This window comes from Chenopodium quinoa, unplaced genomic scaffold (assembly GCF_001683475.1).
Source record: "Chenopodium quinoa cultivar QQ74 unplaced genomic scaffold, ASM168347v1, whole genome shotgun sequence".
NCBI classification, from domain to species: domain Eukaryota; kingdom Viridiplantae; phylum Streptophyta; class Magnoliopsida; order Caryophyllales; family Amaranthaceae; genus Chenopodium; species Chenopodium quinoa.
Genome location: NW_018745105.1, coordinates 3405048 through 3427081, shown reverse-complemented (window position 1 = coordinate 3427081; position 22034 = coordinate 3405048). Strand labels below are relative to the sequence as shown.

The window sequence follows — 22034 nt, the reverse complement described above, 5'->3', positions numbered from 1 at the left end:
ACACACGTTAATTCACGTAGGAATTACATTGCAACGTCGTTATTCTTTATTTAATCAATTTCGTGAAAAGAACAAGAAAATAAACAATATTCGTCTTGGCTTAAGTGATCAACCAACAATTAATTATCCAATTCTAATATTTATTTAACACAATGTACTATGTGGAAATAATTAATTAGTCCTTTTAAGGTGATCAAACAACACTAATTAATTAATTAAGGTTCTTTTAAACAAGAAAATAAATATGATTTATCTAAGTGCTCGGGAATTTACCACTTCTCTTTGCTAGATCTTCGTTTTGAACACTTATGGACACCTTCTTGTTGGGGAACCTCCACCGTAGTAACAAAATATCAAGGGGTGAGTGTTTAAGACAAGAGGGGTTAGGTAGCACAAGTTCACAAGTATTCTACCAGAGTTTTAGGTTATTTTTCTGTGTGTTTAAGCCTCGAATAAGTCTCTATTTATAAGGAATGGGTAGGATTAGGGTTTTGAACATTTTGCCGCAGCAGGTGTCGCGTGCAACAAGATTAGTTGCGCGCGGCATCCCAACGCAAGTGATTGGGTTGCGCTGCTATGGGCTGCGCAACTGAGTGTCTTGCGCGCGACATTATGGTAAGATTTGATTCTATATTTTCGTAAAATTCTGAATCTTCTATGAGCGCATCTCTAGAGGTTGCGCTGAGTGTCGCGCGCAACTGAATGAGTTGCGCGTGCCTTCCCAGCGCGACTGATTGAGATGCGCACGGATTTTCCTGCGACAACATTAAAATTTAACCTAGGCGCTCTTAAATCCGTCATTATTGGGTTTTAAGCACGGGCTTAAGCCTAGTATTGATCGGATTTAATTAATTGGACCTTGTTTAGCTTGTTTTTTTTTGGTTTGGGCTAGTTTTTGTGTTTTGTGGCTTAACTAGTTATCCATAAGCATTCTTCACTTCAATCCAACACGAAGATGGTTTTACTTATCGTCATTGCACTTCATGTCGGGACAGGAGGCCAAAAGTAGATGTCTACAGTGATTTTAATTCAAGTGATCGCCATTAATAAGATTTGTTTGTTCATTAATTTTTAACCAACATAGATTGAACAGGTTTAGGATTAATATATTGATTGTATGTTAGTCGAAAGCGCACGTGAATATGAGAAGAATAACGTAGAGGCCTATTTTTAGGGCAGGTTCAATCTCTTTTAGGTTGGATTTGTACCTTCATCCCCGAATATCTAGTCATGGTTCTAGACCACTATGGTGTTAACGATCTCATGGATCGTGAAGGGGTGTAACCTTCACCCTCTGAACAGTTTACAAGCTCCTAAAACTTGTTGGCAACTCTTTTTCTCTAACTTCCTTCCCTTTATACGTCACCATATTTAAGTGTATGATCACAGTGGGGCTCCAGTGTGGGATGCTTAAAATATTCCCTACACTTATTAAACGTTATTTTCAATTACATATTTCCTTTAAACATGCAATATGGTGATCAACATTAAATATAATAGAATAAACATCAACATTGGAAGTAATTTAACAATAAATCGTTAATCAAATCAAATTATAATAATAACCCTAATCATGATACTAGCAATAAGAATAATAATAATAATAATAAGAGTAATTATTAAGTGATTAATTACTCACTTTCCGCATTTCCTTGAATAGCTACATCATGAAGAAACTGTTAGTAACTTCAATATAAATAACATTAAATTGAAATTAAATCAAATAAAAGTAGAGTTGATTTAGTCCAAACCCTTAATCAATTTTACCTTTCACGTCTTGGTTTAAGTATAGAACTTTTGGTGTTGTATGTACTCCTTGGAGTTCTTAGGGAAGGAATAGTGTAGTTGGGATAGTAGATTTAAGGCTTAGAATATGATAAAGAGAGAAGAGAATGATTTTTGGTGCCCCGAAACTGGAGAAATCAGCTTTGTCTTTATAGAGAATATATGAGGGGTGAAGCACGGAAACCTATAAGTGAAAGGCTCCGCAAAAAAAACCCTAATTGAATGTCGTGTCACGGCATGTGTGCCGTGACACGGTGCATAACTCCGTCACGCGGTGTGCATACCTTGAAGCGGTATTTTTCTGTTTTCACGCGTTTTTAAAACCGTGATAACTTTTGATTCGGAACTCGAAATAAGAAATATAATATATCATTGGAAATATTATCAATTCTAATTTCCAACCCAATTAGAATCAGTTCAAAATATTTTGTAGATTTTGAGATATGGACGTTTTAGTGGAAGGGTTTCGGTTTTGGGCCGAGTTTAGTGTTTTGCTCATATCTTCTTCGTTTAAATCGGAATTGGGCTTATGATATATCGTTGGAAATTTTATTTCAAGGCCTATCAAACCAAATTATATTTGGATCAAAATTATAGGGCCAAACAATTAGTTAAGCTCGGTTTTGCGATGTGGACACAAAAAGTGGAAAATAAGTTATAGTTTAGCAAAATGGGCTAAGAATTGGGTTGGTTTACGAAATTTTTTGGGATTGATTATGGATTTAAGCACTCCAACGATTAAATACTTGACCCGACCAATAGTGGCGATGAAAGGTTGTTCATCATCGTGTTTGGTTTTGGGGAGACATTTTTAGGTGTCTACATTAAGGTATTATTTTCAAACCCACCACGTAGTGGTGATGACTAACTATCCTATCAAGTCTGTTTTTAGAAAACTAGAGCTAACAAGATAATTAGGCAAATGGAGATTTCATTTAATACACTCGGCATTGAATATCAACCTGGAAAAGCAATCAAGTCACAAGCTTTGGCAGATTTGTGGTTGACTTAAGCCCCGATCTGCAGGCCGTAGCTGACAAAGAAGTAGAAGAAATAAATAACGTCGACAAAGAAAGCAAATGGATCATGTTCGTAGATGGATCATCCAATCAATGTGGAGCTGGCGTGGGAATGTTGCTAAAGTCACCATAAGGGGACATGATAATGCGATCTATATCTTGTGATTTCAAAGTCGTTAATAATGAAGTGGAATATGAAGCATTAATTTCAGGATTGATAGTCACCAAAGACTTGGGGGCAACAACTCTGGACGTGTACAGTGACTCCCTCCTCATCGTCGGCCAACTGACAAGAGACTTCACAGCAAAAAGATTCTAAAATGACAGCCTACCTCGAAGTAGCCAAAGAAAAAGCCACACACTTTAATGCAATACAACAAATTCCAAGATACCAAAACTCCCAAACTGACGCACTTGCAAATTTAGCTTCGCACTCAAAAAGACCACCTTAACATCGATACCCCTAGTCAACTTACAAAAACCTTCCGTATCAACAAAATGCAATCCTCCCCGTCGACAACGTCAATAATGACAACGACTGAACAAAACCACTCATAAATTACCTCACCAACGACACCCTCCCAACGACCTAACAGAAGCCCGTAAACTAAAATACAAAACCTCCAGATACCACCTCATCGACGGAGTCATGTTCCATAAGTCAGCGTCAGGATTATCAAAAAGATGACTCCAAAGTCATGAACAACAATCCGTCCTTAGCCACTTACACGATGGCATATACACTAATCACTTCAGGGGGCAGAGGACTAGAAAGACTCGCAAAGAGACGAGGATACTTCTAGTCAACACTCCATGAGGACCCCGTCAAGTATGTTGCCTAATGTGATAGTTGTCAGGGATTTGCCAACACAGTCCACAAGCATTCGGAATCCTTGCACCAAACCTTATCTCTATGGCCTTTCATGAGTTAGGGAATGGACATCGTCGGGAAGCTACCTGCTGCACCAGGACAAAGAGTTTATATGCTAGCAATAATAGATTATTTTTATAAATGGATAGAAGCAATTGGCTTGAAACAAGTGACAGACAAGGAAGTCATCTCGTTTCCGTGGACTAACATTATTTGCAGGTTTTGCATTCCGTCGGTGACAGTCTGTGACAACGGATCACAGTTTATTAGCAACAAAACTCGTTCGTTTTGTAGAACATTTTGAGTAGAATTGGGGACGTCGACACCAAGATACCCCCAAGCTAATGGACAAGCAAAATCCAACAACAAAGTCATTTTGAACGCTATCAAAAGTAAATTAAAATCAGCAAAAGGAAGATAACCGTCCTGTGGGCCAATCGAACGACGTCGAGGCGTGTAACAGGATAGACGCCTTTCTCCCTTATCTATGGTTGTGAAGCCGTCTTCCTAGTAAAATTTGAATTTCAAACGTCTTGATTTGGGCTGATGACGGAAGACAGAAACCAAGAAGAAATGGAAGACAGCTTAGACGCAGTTAGAGAATTGCGAGAAATAGCCCTAATCAGAATGGAAGCGTAACAACAAATAGTCGCAAGAAGCTTCAATAAAAATGTGTGCCTGGGTACTAAGGAAAGTTTCCAAAACACAGAGGACCCTACCAACGGTAAGCTGCCCCCCCCCCCGAAAGGTCCATACAAGATCACCCAATTCATCGGCAACAACGCCTATTGACTGTGCGATCAGCAAGGTAAACCTGTTCCAAGAAGTTGGAACGCAACTCATCTCAAAAATTACTACTTCTAAAGTGTCAAAAGAGTATTCGTCAACGATAAGGTAACATCTCTGATCTTACATTTGATTACTTATTTTCACTACGAGTTCTAACTTAAGCATCGAAGGGTCGTTGACCATATCAACGGCCAACGATACTCTAACCATGTTAGTTTTGCAGTACATTAATCGACGAAATATGCAGCGACGAAACAAAAGACTCAGCTCATGACCCAAAATCACATCAAACGACACAAAAAAATCGTCGTCGACTGCACTAACATCCTCTAAAAGGATGAGGATATTTGACGTTCAAATAAGAACATCAAAACAAAACAAATCCTAGGAAAATATGACCTTAGCGTCCAACGCCAAACACCCGACACCTGAACTACAAACTTAGTCTTTAGTGTTCAGCATCGACGCTGGGACGCAAGGGGCATTGGCAAACAACGAAGGCTTAACTCGAGTATATATAGTCTTCGATGAAAACATTGACATCGAAAAGACCAATGTATAAAATAAAAATTTACTAAGTTTTACATCTTTCATTTATTACATTATCTAGTGTATTTAGAAACAGACTAATAAATACCTTCTAATTTATATTATTCTTATTCGTTTGTTCCCTTTTGTTTTGGTTCTAGCTTAACTATTTTTCTCTAAACTATTAAATCTTTTCCTTACATTTCTTGCTATACGCAGATCAAAAGCAAAAGACAATAAATGAAACAAAGGAAAAATATCATAACAAAATTTATGACAAAGTCACAACAATGTTCAAAAGAACCACTTGTCATCAAGTGGAACATAAAGAAACAAAATCCAAAACAAGAGAATTGAAAAGAATCAACAGGAAAATATCCAAGCCAAAAAGAAAGAACATCAAGGTACGAAACAAAAACAGAAATACATAACAAAAGAAAGCGAAACCATCATAACCAATGTTCTTCAAACAACGCGCCTTCAGTAGCATTGTCATCAGTGTTCAGCTCCTCGACGACGTCCTTAACGATCTCGTCGGCCTGAGCATTATCCCTAACGCCTTCACCAGTTGTCGGTTACGCTCCAGCATCGCCAGTGGACGGAGGAATAACGAACAATGATCGACGGATGAGGTCTTGAATCCGTAGTCGAAACCACTACAGTATGATCTCCTAGTGCAACTAGAGCTCCTCCATTAGCTATAAAACGATTAATGTGCTCCTGAGGTCGCCACCCGAATCCTTCCCATCCGGGTACTATTTCATCAATTTAGCCTTGAGCTTGATCTCCAGCTCCGCACCCTCATCTAGAGCGTCGTCTAACTCCTTTTTTATTGTCAACAGCTCACCTTGCACCTTTGACAAAGCTTGGTGTCTATCCCGAATGATAAAAACTTTGTCTTCCAAATGCTAAGCTTGCTCCTTCAGTTGCTTGGCCTGATCCTGCAACTATTGGGCTTATTCCTCCAACTTCTTTGATTGCTAGTCCGTCTTCTTGGACAATTATTCTAAACAACTTTCAAGTTTGTCCACTTTCTTATTCGCTTCGTCGAGCTCCTTCCTCATGGTCAAAAATTTCCTCGTTGCATTCTTTGTCTTAGCTTCACTATTCTTCGCAACATCATCCAACCTCTTCATATCCTTAGCCAACCCGATCACCCTCTCCCTCAAAACCAGGGAATTTTGCAAATACTGTCCAATCCAGCAAAACACGAATTACAAACCAAAATACACATTGCTAACCAAATAAACAAAGGAAGGAAAACTACATAAAGATGAACGGAAGCATCCTCCGACGCGATGTCCAAATTGGAAGTCCCAGCCAAATGCTCTCGAGAACCCCGAAACAACACTTGATTTAGTTGAGGGAACATAGGCTGACGATTCCTCTTAGCAAGGTTGAGAAATTCAGAAGGAAAGCGTATCTCCACATCTTAAAATACTAGGGCATCGTCCATCTTCTGCTGTTTATGCAGAGGAGACGACGCTATGTGAACCACAACAGCTTCGTCGCTAACTTTATGTGCAACGAAGCATGATGTTGTTCTGTCCTGTCCACCACCGAGAATGGCGACGCCACTTGAGGTGGTAAACCCCATTTTCTCCTCATCTTCACGTCTTAATCTGCCTGCGACAAGCTTCTGTAAGGAATTATAGGTACTACGCAGCGGAATAAACATGAATCACATTCATTAAGCACCAAACCAAGGATCTCATGCATAACACATAAAGAGTAACAATTATACCTTTGAAGCGTGATTCCACTAGTAATCGAACAAGAACAAGGGAGACAAAGAACCTCAAACGTGATTCCTCTACTTGGTCCACAAGCACGGATTAATACCTCCACTAATGCTAGTTAGTCGCGATCAAACTCTTCAACCGACTTTCTACTGAGAAGAATGAACAACGAACTAGTCATGAACCACCACGAACTCCACCAGGAGTGGCCGGCCGCAAGTCCAATGGGGGAGAGGGGTGCCGTGAGAGAGAGAGGGAGGTTTAGGGTTTTTGGGATTTGGTTGCCTTGATTCACAATTCACTGTAAGTTAATTGTGACTTAATTGATCAACCCTAGGCATGGATCTTATTTATAGATCACATCTCTAAATAAGAGTCCATGAAAAAGCCAAATTCCTAATCCCAATCAAACTACACTATCCCAATCCTATTCATGATTAGTTAAATGCTCATAGGGCCCATTAATGGGCCTCTTACTTGCTTAACCCAATACCTTTGTGTGTGACCTCATAGGATCCATTCTAGCGAGCTTTGAACTATTTTACTAGCCCAAAGATCATCTCTCATAGTCTAGCAACAGATGATGACGCCAAAGAGAATGAACTTATTATCTCCATAATAGTGATCCTTGATATATCTAGTAATTGCACTTATCGAAGACACAACTCCTTCAGTTTCATCCTCGACGACCGCCTTGCGCTGCAAATTCTGACCAAAATAGAACATAACGTACAACGGATTAACACTTAAACAAAAACAATGACACAAATAGCGAATTTAACAAAATGACAAAGACTCACAAGTAGACATCATTTCCTCGAAATCTTCGGCTTATAGGGAAAAGTTCGGTGAATCCTTGTGTTTTTGTCCCAACGATTCACTAAGAGGGTGCCTCGTCCTTCCAAAGTTCTTTTCGCATACCCAGCTTCCAAAGCCCGTTACACCTTCGTCAACGATCCTTTTGTTAGCTTAAGATAATCATAATCAAGCTCTGCACATATAAAACCAATATCAAACATTCAGAAAACCTTAGTTCTATGATACCAAGTCCTAAGATAAATTGCTTACCCTTCTCCGGCCATCCTTTCGTCAGCCACATTCTGTCATTACCTATTGAAGACTTCTTGACAAAAATAAAATAATTGGCCCAACCCCTATCATTACAATCAGTGTTCAAAACCAGCGGTTCTCCCTTCTTGTGTAAACTCACAAAACGATGCGTTCTCATCTTTATGCCATAAGCCTCAACTAGATCTTCCAAAGTAAAAGAATCCTCCTAGTTCATGGTAATTCCTTCCAAAACTGATAAAATTATCCAACCCGACAGCATCAACTGCCAGGGCTTAACCCCAATACCTCGAAGAAATTAAAGACCTAGTCAGAGGCTTGAAGGAAAATTCAGCCCATGTCTCCATAAATGGGTATCTGAAAAACACTATAAACCCTTTTAGTTAGTTCTCCACCTTCGGACCCTTTCCAGCAAACACACTCTCAGGGAACCCTGCCATTTTAACGAAGTCATCCTTCAAAGCAGTCATCATCAATGACTCCGCATTTAATACCACTTTCATTTCTAAAACAATTGTTCCCCTTTTCTCAACAACTCAAAGCAAAAACCTAAACCTAGTTTTAGGAATTCTATTTGACATTTGCCGAATTTAACTAAGAAAACAAAGAATTGAAGTAATTACCTATCGATTTGAGCTGACGAGAGTTCAAAATCGAAATCGTCGCCGCTCACCGCCTTAGAATCACCCGAGAACTTTTGCCAAAGAGAGAGAAGGAGTGTAGTAATTCCGGGGAAGCGGGAAAAATGTAGCAGTAATAAAGGCAAGAAGCTAAGTGACGGTTAAATGGAGAAGTGGGAAGTTGGAGTAACTTCTCGAGTTAGTACAACAAGCGGAAAGATGATCTACCTTTAAATAAGTTGATTTTGAATCAATTTTGATTTTTGAATTTCTCTGTTTATTTTTCATTTCCATAGTTTTAATTGTTGAATTTGTACATCGCTGCCCATATTAAGCAATTAGGGGCAAATTGTTATGGTTAAATTTTAGTAAGTCAACATCAACGCAAGTCAGGCAAGGTCAAAGACGAAGAGTAAAGCATCGATGAATAAAGCCCAGGCTTGACGGACGAAACCTTAATAAACAGCCCCCGGCCTATTTTCCAGGAGATGATAAGCTTCAGTGACTTGGTCTTTTGCTATCTAAATCAAGCCGTTAGTGGGCTAAGTTAAGGGTTGGTCAGCAATCAAAGGGATATGGCCAAATATTAAGGGAGGCATTATATCATTTTATAATGACTATATTGAACCCTAATAAACATCTATTAAAGGAAGAAGCATCATCAATGTTAGACACACTGAAGCCTAGCTACCAGAGTACACCGAGCATACATTGCAATCCTTCTTCAATATTTTACATAGTGAAAGTTTGGTAGACCCTCATTCTACCAGCGGTTTTACCTCTTTTGGGTTTTCCACATCAACAATTCCTTAATTGTGTCATTTCTTTATTTCGTATTATTTTAAAATAAGGTGTATTTATTTGGTTCGAAACCTAGATTTTGCTATTCAATCCCACTCGACGAAATTCAACATAAACAATAAGTATCAATTATTTCCTTAAAAAAAAGTATAATCTATTTCCTATTACTCCATAGTAAAGAGTTCTTAAGTGTGATTCGATGATTTTCGTACAATTATTTACTTGATGAATAAGGTGTCAAAAACTCACCCGACCCGAAAGGTTCATCTAAAACCGAATTGTTTTCTAACTGGTTTAACCCGCAAATTTTTTATCCGAATTCGATCTGGAGTCAACCCGAAGTTAACTCATAACCGACTTCACCTATTAATATATGGTCCAAACCCAACTTAGAATCGACTCATAGTCAAATCGAAACTATTAAGACCCGATAATTCAAGATCCGAATTCGATCTAATTCGAAACAAAATCTACCCAAAACCATTTTGACCCTAAAAGTATCTCTTTTTACCCGATCTATTTATTACCCGATTTCTATTTACCCGACTTGAAACATCCTTTGACCCAACTTAACCCGACCCAAATCTACTCATGATTAATTTTTACCCGGCCTTTTTAATTAACTTAATCCAAAAATTTTCATGACCATCCTCTCCAACCATTTTAAGTTGTAATTAGGAAAAGTGAGACATACACTATCATATTTACTTATATATCCTTTGCATTCGTCTAACTAAGCTAACAAACTATAATTACATCCAAGAGCCCATGATTTCACACATCTAAATATTCTACATTTCTACAACATTGCAAACTAAAAGCTCATGGATGACCAAAAATTTAACGTATGTACATTATTAATTCATTATTCTTGTCAACACCAATGTCAAAATCAATCCAATCATTCGTTAGAGTGAGATATGGACTTTGTGTTAACATATTTTATATAAGTTAAATAAATCTAATGCTAATCCAAAAAATAAAAAAAAAAGTTAGAATTTATCATCTGCATTCATCTAATACTAATACTATACTTATCCTGTGCATTCATCTAAATAAATCTAATACTTATCATCTGCTTTCATCTAAATGATCAATAAATTATTGTATTGAAAAGCTAGAATTTAAAATTTGATAAACAAAAATAAAATTAATACTGCATTGAAAAACATGGAGTAAAAATTATTATGTAATTTTATTTCTGATGTCCACTACCGCTACCGAAATCAAATTACATTTATTTAGAGTTATAAAAACCATCGCACACAATAACAAAAACTTAAAATCTGGGAATGTAATCTGATTCATCACGCAGGGGCATCAACACTTCAGCATGGCAGCAACCCTGTACATTAAGAAAAAAAAATCAGATTAAAAGAAATTAAAAGAATGATTTTTGAACCAAAAAAACAAGTGCATAGACCTACCTTATTAGGGAATAGATTCATAATCGATATCATTAGGGTCGGTCTCCCTTTCAATATCAAGATAGTCTTCATCCTCCAATTCTTCATAACCAGATATCCAATTTTGACAAGTAACCAAAACCTCGACATTTTTCGGCAACAAACGTGACCTATACTTGGTTAAAATTCTACCTCCCATACTAAAAGCAGATTCCGAAGCTACGGATGTAATGGGAATTGCTAACACATCTCTAGCCATTCGAGCAAGAGATATAGGAAATAGTGAAATACATAGATACTAAATAAATATAGAGTGGAAATAAATTGATATATTGTTAATATAAGGAAAACCGTGCGCAAAGAAATGGCAATGTTGAATGGAGTCAACATATTAGGGACAATACAAATGTACAAATTGTCATTGATTGATATTAGTGCATGGATTAGGGACGGTACAATGATCATTGATTGATATATTTAGACAATTAGTCTATGATTTTGCACTCTAAAGTCAAACAATCCAATATTATCATTATACCATGAAATATACTTCCTAAAATGTATAAAATTTGAAGTTTATGACATTAAATATGTATAATATATGTTATATTAATGTGATTAGGTGTATTATATTCACGATTTTGATGAATCTGAATTTATCTGAATTTATTTCAACTTAATTGATCTTATCTGAATTTATTTCAACATATGTTACATATATGGATTTATCAGAATGTATCTGAAATAATCTGAATTTAATTATTTGAATTTATCTTAATTAATCTTAATATATCAAAACTTATCTAAACTTATATGATATTATCTGAACTTATTACACAAAGTCTTTATGTGGTCGGTCACATCGTGTGGCTGGGGTTACTTTATTAGTGTAATCGCGGTTACTTGATCAGTGTTAAAGGGATTACTTGATCAGTGTTAAAGGGGTTACTTCCTCAGTGCTATAGGGTTACTCAGTGTTATAGGGGTTACTAAGTTTGTATTACAGGGGTTACTTGGTCAGTTCGTTTTATATGGGTTACTTTTTTTTAAATAAGTGGTTACTTGGTGTGGCTGGCCACACACAAGACGGGTTGGCGAACTTATAGTCTTGTAATAAGAGAAAATAATAAGGCGAGTTGAACAAACCCTTATTAGAACGGACTCTAACATATTAGGGCTTATTTAGCTTATTTTAGTTATAATTTATTTGAATTTGGATATTAGACAGTATGTTTATTTCATCTGACTGTCACTAATCTTATCTTATTGCCGTATTGGCCTAGTTTAGGGTTTGCATTGCATAAAGTTGTAAGAAAATTACAAGGTATGGTCCAAATTGAGAATTTTATAATATAAAGTGTAGTTAGTGGAAATATAATTAATTGTTAATATGAGTAAGAAATAATAAAATATTTTTGTTGGTAGGATTAATGAGGAGAAGTAATAAAATATTCGTAGTAACGTGTCCTTACTAAATAAGATGTTAGAATTATTATGAAACCAACGTAAAGTAAATATGTGTTGCGATTATTACAAAATGGAGGGGTATAACTTCATTAACAATAACAAAATCAAACGTTACTAAAATATGAAAAATCTTGTATTCTTAATCACGAGTTAGTTGCTAATATACAATAGACAATCTCGATACTTCTAATAATCGAGTAGCCAATGAATTGGCGATGATAAATAGCCACAAAGACGACGATAAACCAAAACGTAAGGAAACATTTTATAATATGTGATAATCACCTGATCAAGGAGATAAATAATCATTTTAATTTCTTTAATAACTTGAGTTGTCAATCTTATATCAATTCTGATAAGCCAATATAAAAACTTAAACGAAACCCAAAAAATGATCTAAACTATATATGAATAAAATCTCCAACAACAAAAATGACATGACTATTCTAATATAGCTAAAAGCCAAGTTGAATCGAGATTGACCCAAATTCAAATTATTCGACCCAAAAGAATGAGCTAATTATCGAAGTAACGAGATTCAATTTTTTGCCGGAACTGAATTGATTTGAACCGAGATTTAATCGAATACGAAATGACCTGACCCAAAGTTAAATAAATCCATTTTAACCCAAATAAACCCGATAAAATCCGGACCCGAGTTCTTCTGAACTCGGTATGACTCGACCCGAATTTGATTTGGGCCAAGTTTGATTTGTATCCGACCATGCTTGAACTCAACTTTAACCCGAATCTGATTAAGCTCAACCTGATTTGATTTGGTTTGTTAAGTTAAAATGACCCATCATTACCCGATCCAAACATCCCGACCCGTCGTGGGTCAACCCAAACTCCATCTGGGTACCCGATTTGACACCTCTAGTAGTTTTTCTTATTGCTAGAGAAAAATTGCTATCAAGTAATGCCACCCAATCGCTTTTAGCTAGGGGTTGCAATCTCTACTCGAAGAGAGTCACTAATGTACGAGTAATTTTCAATCTAAGAAATTATTAATAAAGCCAATTTGCAAGATGCAAACAAAGATTAGAAATGAAATAAGTACAGGATTATTGATTTCAACATTCAACTCAGAGAAGCACACACTAGCATAAAGATATATTTAGGCTAGCCAATTGAGGGACGTCATAATAGAAGAAAGATTACCTCCAAAACTTATCGTACAATTGAAGAAAACACTAAAGATTTCCAATTTATGGAAGTTAAGCTAAGTTATCCTAATCTAGACTACTAAGCCTAAAGATTAAGGTTAACGATAAGAAACTACGTTGATCGATTGTTTGCCCCTGAAGCTTTGATCATTGTCGAAATTCATAGTCACTAGTTTTCATGCTCTTGCCTTGAAGTTTTTGAATTACGCTCATTGTTATAAGGTAAAAGTGGTAAAACCCTGCATTCATCCTTTACTAACTGCTTCTCCATTCAGTTGCATTCCTTCTAACTGTTGTTAAAGCACAAATGAGGCTTAACCATGTTTTCTTATTATTTGGGCCTGCCTGAACAAGTTTTATAATGGATTGGCCCAAATTTTTTTTTTTTTAAAAAAGGGTTGTAACCCTTATGTGTTGAACTTTTTTGAAGATACTCTTTAGAAAGATCAAGTCCCTATATTTTACACGTAGCCAAAAAAAAAGAAATGAAAAGTAGTCAGTAGTAATAAGGGCTTATTTATTTGGGGGGGGGGGGGGGGAATATAGCAAATTAGCACCAAGACTTTAACTCTATGTTCAAATTACCCCCTTAACTTTTAATTATAGCAAATGGATCCCAAAACTTAACATATCGTGCAACGTACATCTGAGCATCACTATTTAACAATAAATTCATCAAAACATGCTAATTTTTTGTATTAATAATAAGCATTAAGAGTATTATACATGCGTTATATTTCTTACCATTTCAATTAAATGTGAGCAATTGAAGAGATTAATCAAGTATGATGGTTTGCTAAATTCTGTTAATTTTTTCGCCCTTTGTCATATTTCAGTGTCGATAATTTCTATATTTTATAGTATGTATTTAATATGTATGATAATGTATATGCACAATATTTTGGATGTAATTAATTTTTTTTTAACTTTTTTTTGTCTTTTATTGGAGTATATTTTATGAAATTTATATATTTTAATGTGATTTTGCTCAAATTTGATGAATAGGTTTTGATTGCACAATTATAATAAATTGTGGGGTTAATTTGCTACGAGTAAAAGTTATAGGGTTACTTTACACCTGCAATAAAAGGCTAATTTGCTACTACACCCTTTAATTGGGTAATTTGCCAATTACTACCGCAAGTTAATACTACTTTGTAAATTACTACCGCAAATTTAAAAAGTTTTGAATTACTACCGCAAAAGTTTTTAAGATGTTGCGATTACTACCAAACCCCCATTAAACCCAACTATGACGTCATTATATCACTTTAACCCATGGTTAAAGTCCTTAACCATGACGTCATTATATCCCTAACCATTTTTTTTTTTTTTTTGGGGGGGGGGGGGCTGGTTAAAGCCCTTAACCATGGTCAAACACGGGTTAAAGGGATATAATGACGTCATAGTTGGGTTTAATGGGGGTTTGGTAGTAATCGCAACATCTTAAAAAATTTTGCGGTAGTAATTCACAACTTTTTTAATTGGCGGTAGTAATTTACAAAGTGGTATTAACTTGCGGTAGTAATTGGCAAATTATCCTATTTAATTCACCTTTTTTTTGCTTAGCTTATCTGATCTAGTATGATCTAATGGTCAGATTTAATCAAACTTTGATTTTTATGTTTATGGTAATCTATAAAGAAGAAAAATATCAAGTGGGGTCTTGTTAGATTTTAATGTGTATTTTATTAATATGTAAATTTCACAAAAAAAATTAGAAAATTTTGTCAAAAACCACCAACTAAAAACACTTTTTTGTGAAAAACCACCCACAATAAAAAAATGTTGTAAAACATCACCCAAATTAAATAAAAATGTTGCAAAAATACACCCATTGCTGAAAACAGGTTGTTCACTATCCTCCCCCCCCCCCCTCCCCCTCGAAAACCCCTAACATTCACTCCCCCCTTGAAAACCCCTAATATTCATTCCCCTTCCACCTCGAAAATCACTCCGACCACATTTTTCGGTGGTGGCCTGGTCTGGGATTTTTCATTGTTTCAAGTGAATTTTAAAAGATTTTCAAGGGGGAGGGGGAAGGGGATCGAACGTTTTCCGGTGAATTCTAGGGGTTTTTAAGGGGATGGGACGGGTGGCCAACACCAAGGGAGGGCGGTCAACGCCGGAAAATATGGTCAACAACCTGTTTCTGGCAGTGGGTGGCTTTTTGCAACATTTTTTTTAGTTTGGGTGGTTTTTTACAACATTTTTTTATTGTGAGTAGTTTTTCACAAAAATGTGTTTTAAGTGGGTGGTTTTCCACAAAATTTCCAAATTTTTATTACATAATTAAAAATATTTAGAGATTAAAAAAAACTGCACATAAAATAATGATTTGATCTGAATTTATTTTTTCTAAAATAAATAAAAATAAGTTCGTCTAATAACCATGATTTAAGTTTCAATCTGGTTCAAAATGTTCCAAAATAAAGTTCAATAACGGCAATACGAATCAATTGATTTCAACTAGATACAATTTGGGTTTTTCAGTGTCGCCACATGGTGCGACAGGGGTTACTTGAATGGTGTTACTAGTTTTGTCAAAGGTTAGTTGTGGGTGTTACTTGTATTTTGGGGTTACTTGTATGGGTTACTAGTAGGTGTTACTTGTATTTTGAATAATCCTTACAAGTAACCCATGACCAGAGCCACGTACCAAACCAGTAACACCTGACCAAAACCCGTATGACCAAATTGACCATACAAGTAACCTCAAAATACACTATACAAGTAACACCTACAAGTAACACCCTGACTAAAATCAGTAACACCCTACAAGTAACCCCAAAATACAAGTAACACCCTACAAGTAACCCTTTCTGCACCATGTGTGATTTGTAGGTGTTACTTGTATTTTGGGGTTACTTGTAGATGTTACTTGTATTCTGAGTAACCCCTACAAGTAACCTCAGACCAAACCCCCATACTAAATCAGTAACACCTAAACATAACTAGTAAGACCATACAACTAACCATAGAATACTAGTAACACCCTGACCAAAACTAGTAACACCCTGACCAAAACTAGTAACACCATACAAGTAATCCATGTCACACTATGTGACCAGCTATATATATGTATAAAGTTAGTTAGGTGTACGGTACATTCGAGCGTATATAACAAAATTTACTTTATACAAATAACATTTTTTAACTCACCTCTTTAAATATGTCTCTAAATATGTATCCGCTGATGAAAAAAAGCGGAGTATATAAATAACTTTTGAATATTTTAAGGTTGATGTATTGTACATCAATTTATTTACATAGTAAAAGTTTATAAAAGTAAATTACATTAGAGTAAAAAAAAACACTTGGCATTCTTTTGATAATAATTTAAATCAAAGAAAGATAAAATAAAAATATGATTGACAATAAAATGGCATGTTGTTAACCTTTAATCCCTTGAAGAAAGAGCCAAAAGAGAGAAAAGAAAAAAACCGCAAATTCGGATCCAGTGTATCCCATTCGTCCAAGTGACACATTTCTGTACTCTATTGGTATACCAATTATATGTGCCAAAAATATTTAACTTTTTAATATAAACTACACATTTAATATCAATAAAAGTTAAATAAAATATAAATATTAAATATAAAATAATAAAATAATAAAAAGGACCCCACAAAAAACAGTTTATATCGGCCGCCCCGCTTTGTCGTCTCTTTCGTCTCCGTGCACCACCGTCGCTCCTCCTTTTCGTTTGACTCCACGCTTCTTTCTCTCTCTACTTTCTCTCTCTAACTTCCTTTAAATCACTTCCTCTTTTTTATTTTATCCTCCATTTTTCTTCTTCCTTTTCTTACTAAAATTCTCTTCCTTTCTCTCTCTATACTTTCTCTCTCTAGTTTTTTTTTGCTTGAACAACAAAATCATAATTATCATGGAATAGGGTCCATATTTTGAAGATCAAGTTTATTTTTGGAAGAAAATCAACAAGAAGAAGATCATTGATTTTTGCTTTGGGATTTGGTTGATTTTTTCACAAGTGGAGAATTTTTATTTTATTTTTAGTTTATAAAATAAAAAATTACTACAAGGCATATGGCCGGCAGTAATGAAATCAACGTCAATGAATGCAAGGTAATATTATTATTGTTATTTTTATATTGTTTTAATTTAATTTTGTTGAATTTTTTTAAGTGGGTTTGATTATTTCTTCTAATTAATTTAATGGGTTTAATTTATTTTTCTCAATTTTTGCAATTTTTTTTTAATGGGGTATAAAGAAAAAAAAAAAAAAAAAGATGTCGGATTTTTAGGGAGAAAGTGTGAAATTTTGAGGAGTGAAAAATTTGTCGTTTTTGATCTTTTTTTCCTTGTTTAAAAACTTCCATTTATGGGTTTGGTCTTACTTTGTTTAGAAAGTCAAGATTAAGAGAAATAGGAGCTAGCTTCATCTTTAATGTTTTGATTTGAAATATATGTACATACATACATACTAATATACTAAATAGTCTCTTATATTTGTTTTATTATCTTGTTTTGATTTGTATGATTAATAATATTTCCCCTTCATTTGATCATTTTTTTTGTTTAATTTTCCCGTCTAAAAATAGTCTAATCACCCACTTTTTGTTTTTCATGTTTTATGATGATTTACTCCATTTGTTAGTAAAATTGGTCCATAAATACTTATAATTCTGATCTTGTTTGATAATTTTGATTGCAGAAAGTAGTACCATTAAACACATGGATTCTGATATCGAATTTCAAGCTTGCATACAACCTTCTTCGCCGGCAAGATGGAACATTTAACAGAGAATTAAGTGAATTTTTAGACCGTAAAGTGTCTTCCAATACAATCCCAGTTGATGGGGTGTTCTCCTTCGACATTTTTGACATATCTGCTAATCTTTTGAACCGGGTTTATATGCCGGCTTCGTCCGAAAACGGAGCTTATTGGGGTGTTCAAGAGCTAGAAAAGCCACTAAGTACAGAGGAAATAGTACCTGTTATAGTGTACTTTCACGGAGGAAGTTTTACTCATTCGTCTGCTAACAGTGCTATCTATGACACCCTTTGTCGCCGCCTTGTTGGACTTTGTAAGGCGGTCGTAGTGTCGGTTAATTATCGTAGATCACCAGAGCATAGGTACCCGGCTGCGTATGATGATGGTTGGTCTGCCGTGAAGTGGGTTAGTACTAGGCCTTGGTTACAAAGTGGCAAGGAAAATAACAGGAAAGTTCATGTTTATATGGCAGGGGATAGCTCGGGTGGTAATATCGCGCATCATGTTGCAGTCAAGGCAGCCGAGGAAGGCGTTGATGTTATTGGAAATATTCTACTTCATCCGATGTTCGGTGGGGAGCAGAGGACGGAATCAGAAAACAATTTGGACGGGAAATACTTTGTTACAGTACAAGATCGCGATTGGTATTGGCGCGCTTACCTGCCTGAAGGGGAGGATAGAGATCACCCGGCGTGTAATATATTCGGGCCGAGGGGAAAGGCGCTTAAGGGGATCAATTTCCCTAAGAGTTTGGTGGTTGTAGCCGGGTTAGACTTGGTTCAAGATTGGCAATTAGCGTATGTTGAAGGGCTTAAAGATGCAGGGCATGAAGTGAAGCTTCTATACTTAAAGCAAGCTACAATTGGATTCTATTTCTTGCCAAATAATGACAATTTCTATACTCTTATGGAAGAGATAAAGAATTTTGTGAATCCTAACTGTTAATACTAGTAGTATCTTTGTCCTTTTAACCACCCCTGTTACCTACACCAGATATATCAGATCAGATCATCCTTATACAATGACAAAAACAGCTTTAACATTTTTTTTTTTATTATTATCATTTTGCTCCGGGCCTCCTTTTTATTCTCTTCCAAAGTTGGTGTGTAGTTAGGAATCAAGGTAGCTAGCTTCATGTGCTTAGCAGTATAGTAGTATAAAGATGTTTTAGTAGTGTTAATCACATTATTGGTGGTGATTCGAGCGAGGTTTTCTGGGTTGTTCGAGCTGATGCTATGTGGAAGTTCTTTCCAACATTGTTCTTGGGTTGATCCATCAGCTCTATGTGAATGTGACCGCGTAGAACGGACATTGTTCGTGTCATCGTCGTATTCGACAGAACTCGATCTGCCCCCGGAAAGGAAGGTTGAACCTAAACAAAATAGCAAGGTTGGTGTTTTGTCTTGGGGGGTTTAATGGGTTTCTGTAATTGGGTATTGTTATAAAGGTGCTAATTTTAGAGAAAACATGGATTTGGATTTTATGAACATTTATAAAATCCATGACTTTGTGAAGCATTAATGTAATCTTATACAGTTGTGTTAGATATTAATATAAAGGAAATTTTTGTTTGTTTTTTCTGCAAACTCTAATTGCTTATGTAACACAACTTTCATTTCGATTCAGTTGTCACATTATTTTGAACATATTATTAACGTCTTCATTAATATTGGATAGAGAGAGTAAATATCCTGCGACTCCCATGATGAGAGTCATGAAATCCTCAAAAATGGAGATGTAATCTTGTCAAATTTATGTTGATAGAGAAAGTACAGTGCAACTACTTAGTACTTGTCGTACATATTCGTCTGTAGAAGAAACAGTTTTTTTCAGATTAAGATTTGTTTCTTACTACTCCAACTTCATACAAAAATTTATTTACAAAATATAAATATCAATATAAATGCTGTTATATCATCCTTTTATTTTAGTTGGTGAGCTTGAAGTAGGATATGCTCTGTCGATTCTGCTCCCAAGTCAAGCTTCAACTCTACGAAAGACTTAGCACTTCATGATTCATGTATGTCTTTCCAAAAATTCTATTGACTATTTTTATTTTTATTATTATTAAAGTATAATAAAAGGTGGAGACTTTTCACTCAAAATTCAAATGTGACATAAGGGGTGATATAATTAGATTCATGCAATGCAAAATCATTTAAAAGTAATAGATCTATTAATATACAAGACTATCTTGCTAATAATAATGTACAGAATATAACCCATGTCACTTAACTTTTCCGTTATTTTTCCTTTTGTCATACATCAGATAAATATCAAAATAAAAGGTGTAATACTTAATAAGACTTATTTGAACAGAATGAATGATGAAACATGTGTAAATCATGTACGACCTTGCCAAGAAAACTCAAAAAAAAAGAAGAAATGGTCACCATAAAAAGCAAAAAAGTAATCATATCAATGGAAATACCATGCCAAATTATGGGCAATTTCCTATAGAATTGTATTTATTGATGAAAAAAGAAGACATAGAATAGAGGTTGATTCTTAAAGAAAAGCCAAGACTAACCCTATCCACCACTAAAGACGAGCCCTAGAAATTGGCCATAAAAAATGATTGGGGTTGGGGTTTGGGGTTAGATAGTTGGGGAGTGGTGGGGTTATATGAGGCCACACCATCAATTTCGCCATCTATCCACATCAATTTTGATTAATCCTTGTCATTTCCTCTTTGCCCATTTTAGGTGTCTTGCTTGGAATTTGGAATGGTATCAATTTCAGGAGTTTAGCGTGCCAATTTCAAAAATAAAAATATAAATAATCTTTTGAAATTGTCTAAATATTAGTTGTGATACTTCATTATATTTTATATGAAATTATAATGGATTCATAATGTTTATTGTTTGAATGTATAATAGATATGTTGTTGATGTTAATTTTTAGTCGGACCAAAGTGTGAACAAAAAGAATAATAATCATATAACAATCTTGTTCATTCAACTAATCATGGTCAATCTATAATAATTAAAAAAATTATTTCATCATTTTAAGTTCTATTAAATGCATAACTATTACAAACTTCAAAGATTTTTGTTTGTAGTCCAAAACAAATAAGAAAAAAAAAGGCAAAAGAAAACTCATCCTTCAGTGGTTGGAAAGTTTTGGAAGTATTATGAGGGACCACATCATCTCTTTTGGGGAGGCTAGGAAAGTACCCTTATTATTATTTTTATTATAGCTATGAATCAAACAAAAGTTCTTCAAGAAAGAGAGAGAAATTGGGGGGTTGGTCTAAAATCATTAGTGGCCACTAATATTGTTGCTTTAATTGACTTTGTTGGCCTAAACTTTGCTTAAACTACATGGTTTGTGCTTTTTGGTTAGCACCTGTCAGTTTTTATTAGTATTCTAATTTTAATTTTAATTTTAATCTTAATTTTAATTGTTTCAAAAAAAAAATCTTTTAATTTTATATTTCTATTTAACTTTAAATTAAATTAAATTGATTCAATAATAATTTTGGAAAGAATTCAATAGTAATTATACTTTTAATTTAATTTAAATTTATTTTTAATTAATTTTAAATTAAATTTAATTTATACTTTAAATTTAAATTTAAATTAAATATTTAAATAATACCCTTTCCTCCTTGTGTGTGGGGGCTTTTAATTTTTTGATTTTGGAATTATTTACTTTCCTTTTCTTGTTTGGCTTGCCCATGTCTTGTCCCCTTGTGAATATTTTGTCGGTTAGTGTATTAGCTGGGTTCATTTGTTTGAATATGTTGTCAAATAAAGACATTGGCATGTCATTGTCAACCTTGATTACTTCCTTCTTCATTTCTTTATTTGATTAATCTCCAAATTATAGGACAAATTACTCTATTTTTTCTCTTCTTTTCTTGCTTATGTTAGCATTCCAAGTCTTTTAACGAGGGGCTACGCATACAATATGCATAGCATACAATATAAATCTGTACAATTGTACAAACCTAATTAGTTAAAAAAAAAAATTTGATTACACTAACCATTTTTTCAAACAAATATTTTGTATTTACTCATAGAGTCTTGACCCGGTAA

The 22034-nt window shown here is 34.9% G+C and overlaps 1 protein-coding gene and 2 long non-coding RNA genes across 3 annotated transcripts; 1 reads left to right on the top strand and 2 right to left on the bottom strand.

Moving 5' to 3' along the window:
- Positions 1-6069: 6069 nt before the first annotated feature.
- Positions 6070-7260, bottom strand: LOC110710016. The gene is made up of 3 exons (XR_002509093.1): positions 6737-7260; positions 6260-6618; positions 6070-6182 (listed from the first exon to the last, which is right to left on the bottom strand). It is a non-coding gene; the product is annotated as an uncharacterized LOC110710016 (long non-coding RNA).
- Positions 7261-7321: 61 nt separating this feature from the next.
- Positions 7322-9307, bottom strand: LOC110709983. The gene is made up of 3 exons (XR_002509079.1): positions 7800-9307; positions 7532-7722; positions 7322-7439 (listed from the first exon to the last, which is right to left on the bottom strand). It is a non-coding gene; the product is annotated as an uncharacterized LOC110709983 (long non-coding RNA).
- A 7533-nt stretch (positions 9308-16840) lies between these two features.
- LOC110709970 (gibberellin receptor GID1B-like) lies at positions 16841-19574 on the top strand. The gene is made up of 2 exons (XM_021888226.1): positions 16841-17345; positions 17935-19574. Exons 1-2 carry the CDS (start codon positions 17307-17309, stop codon positions 18937-18939), a joined length of 1044 nt encoding a protein of 347 aa, XP_021743918.1. The 5' UTR covers positions 16841-17306; the 3' UTR covers positions 18940-19574.
- The last annotated feature ends 2460 nt before the right edge of the window (positions 19575-22034 follow it).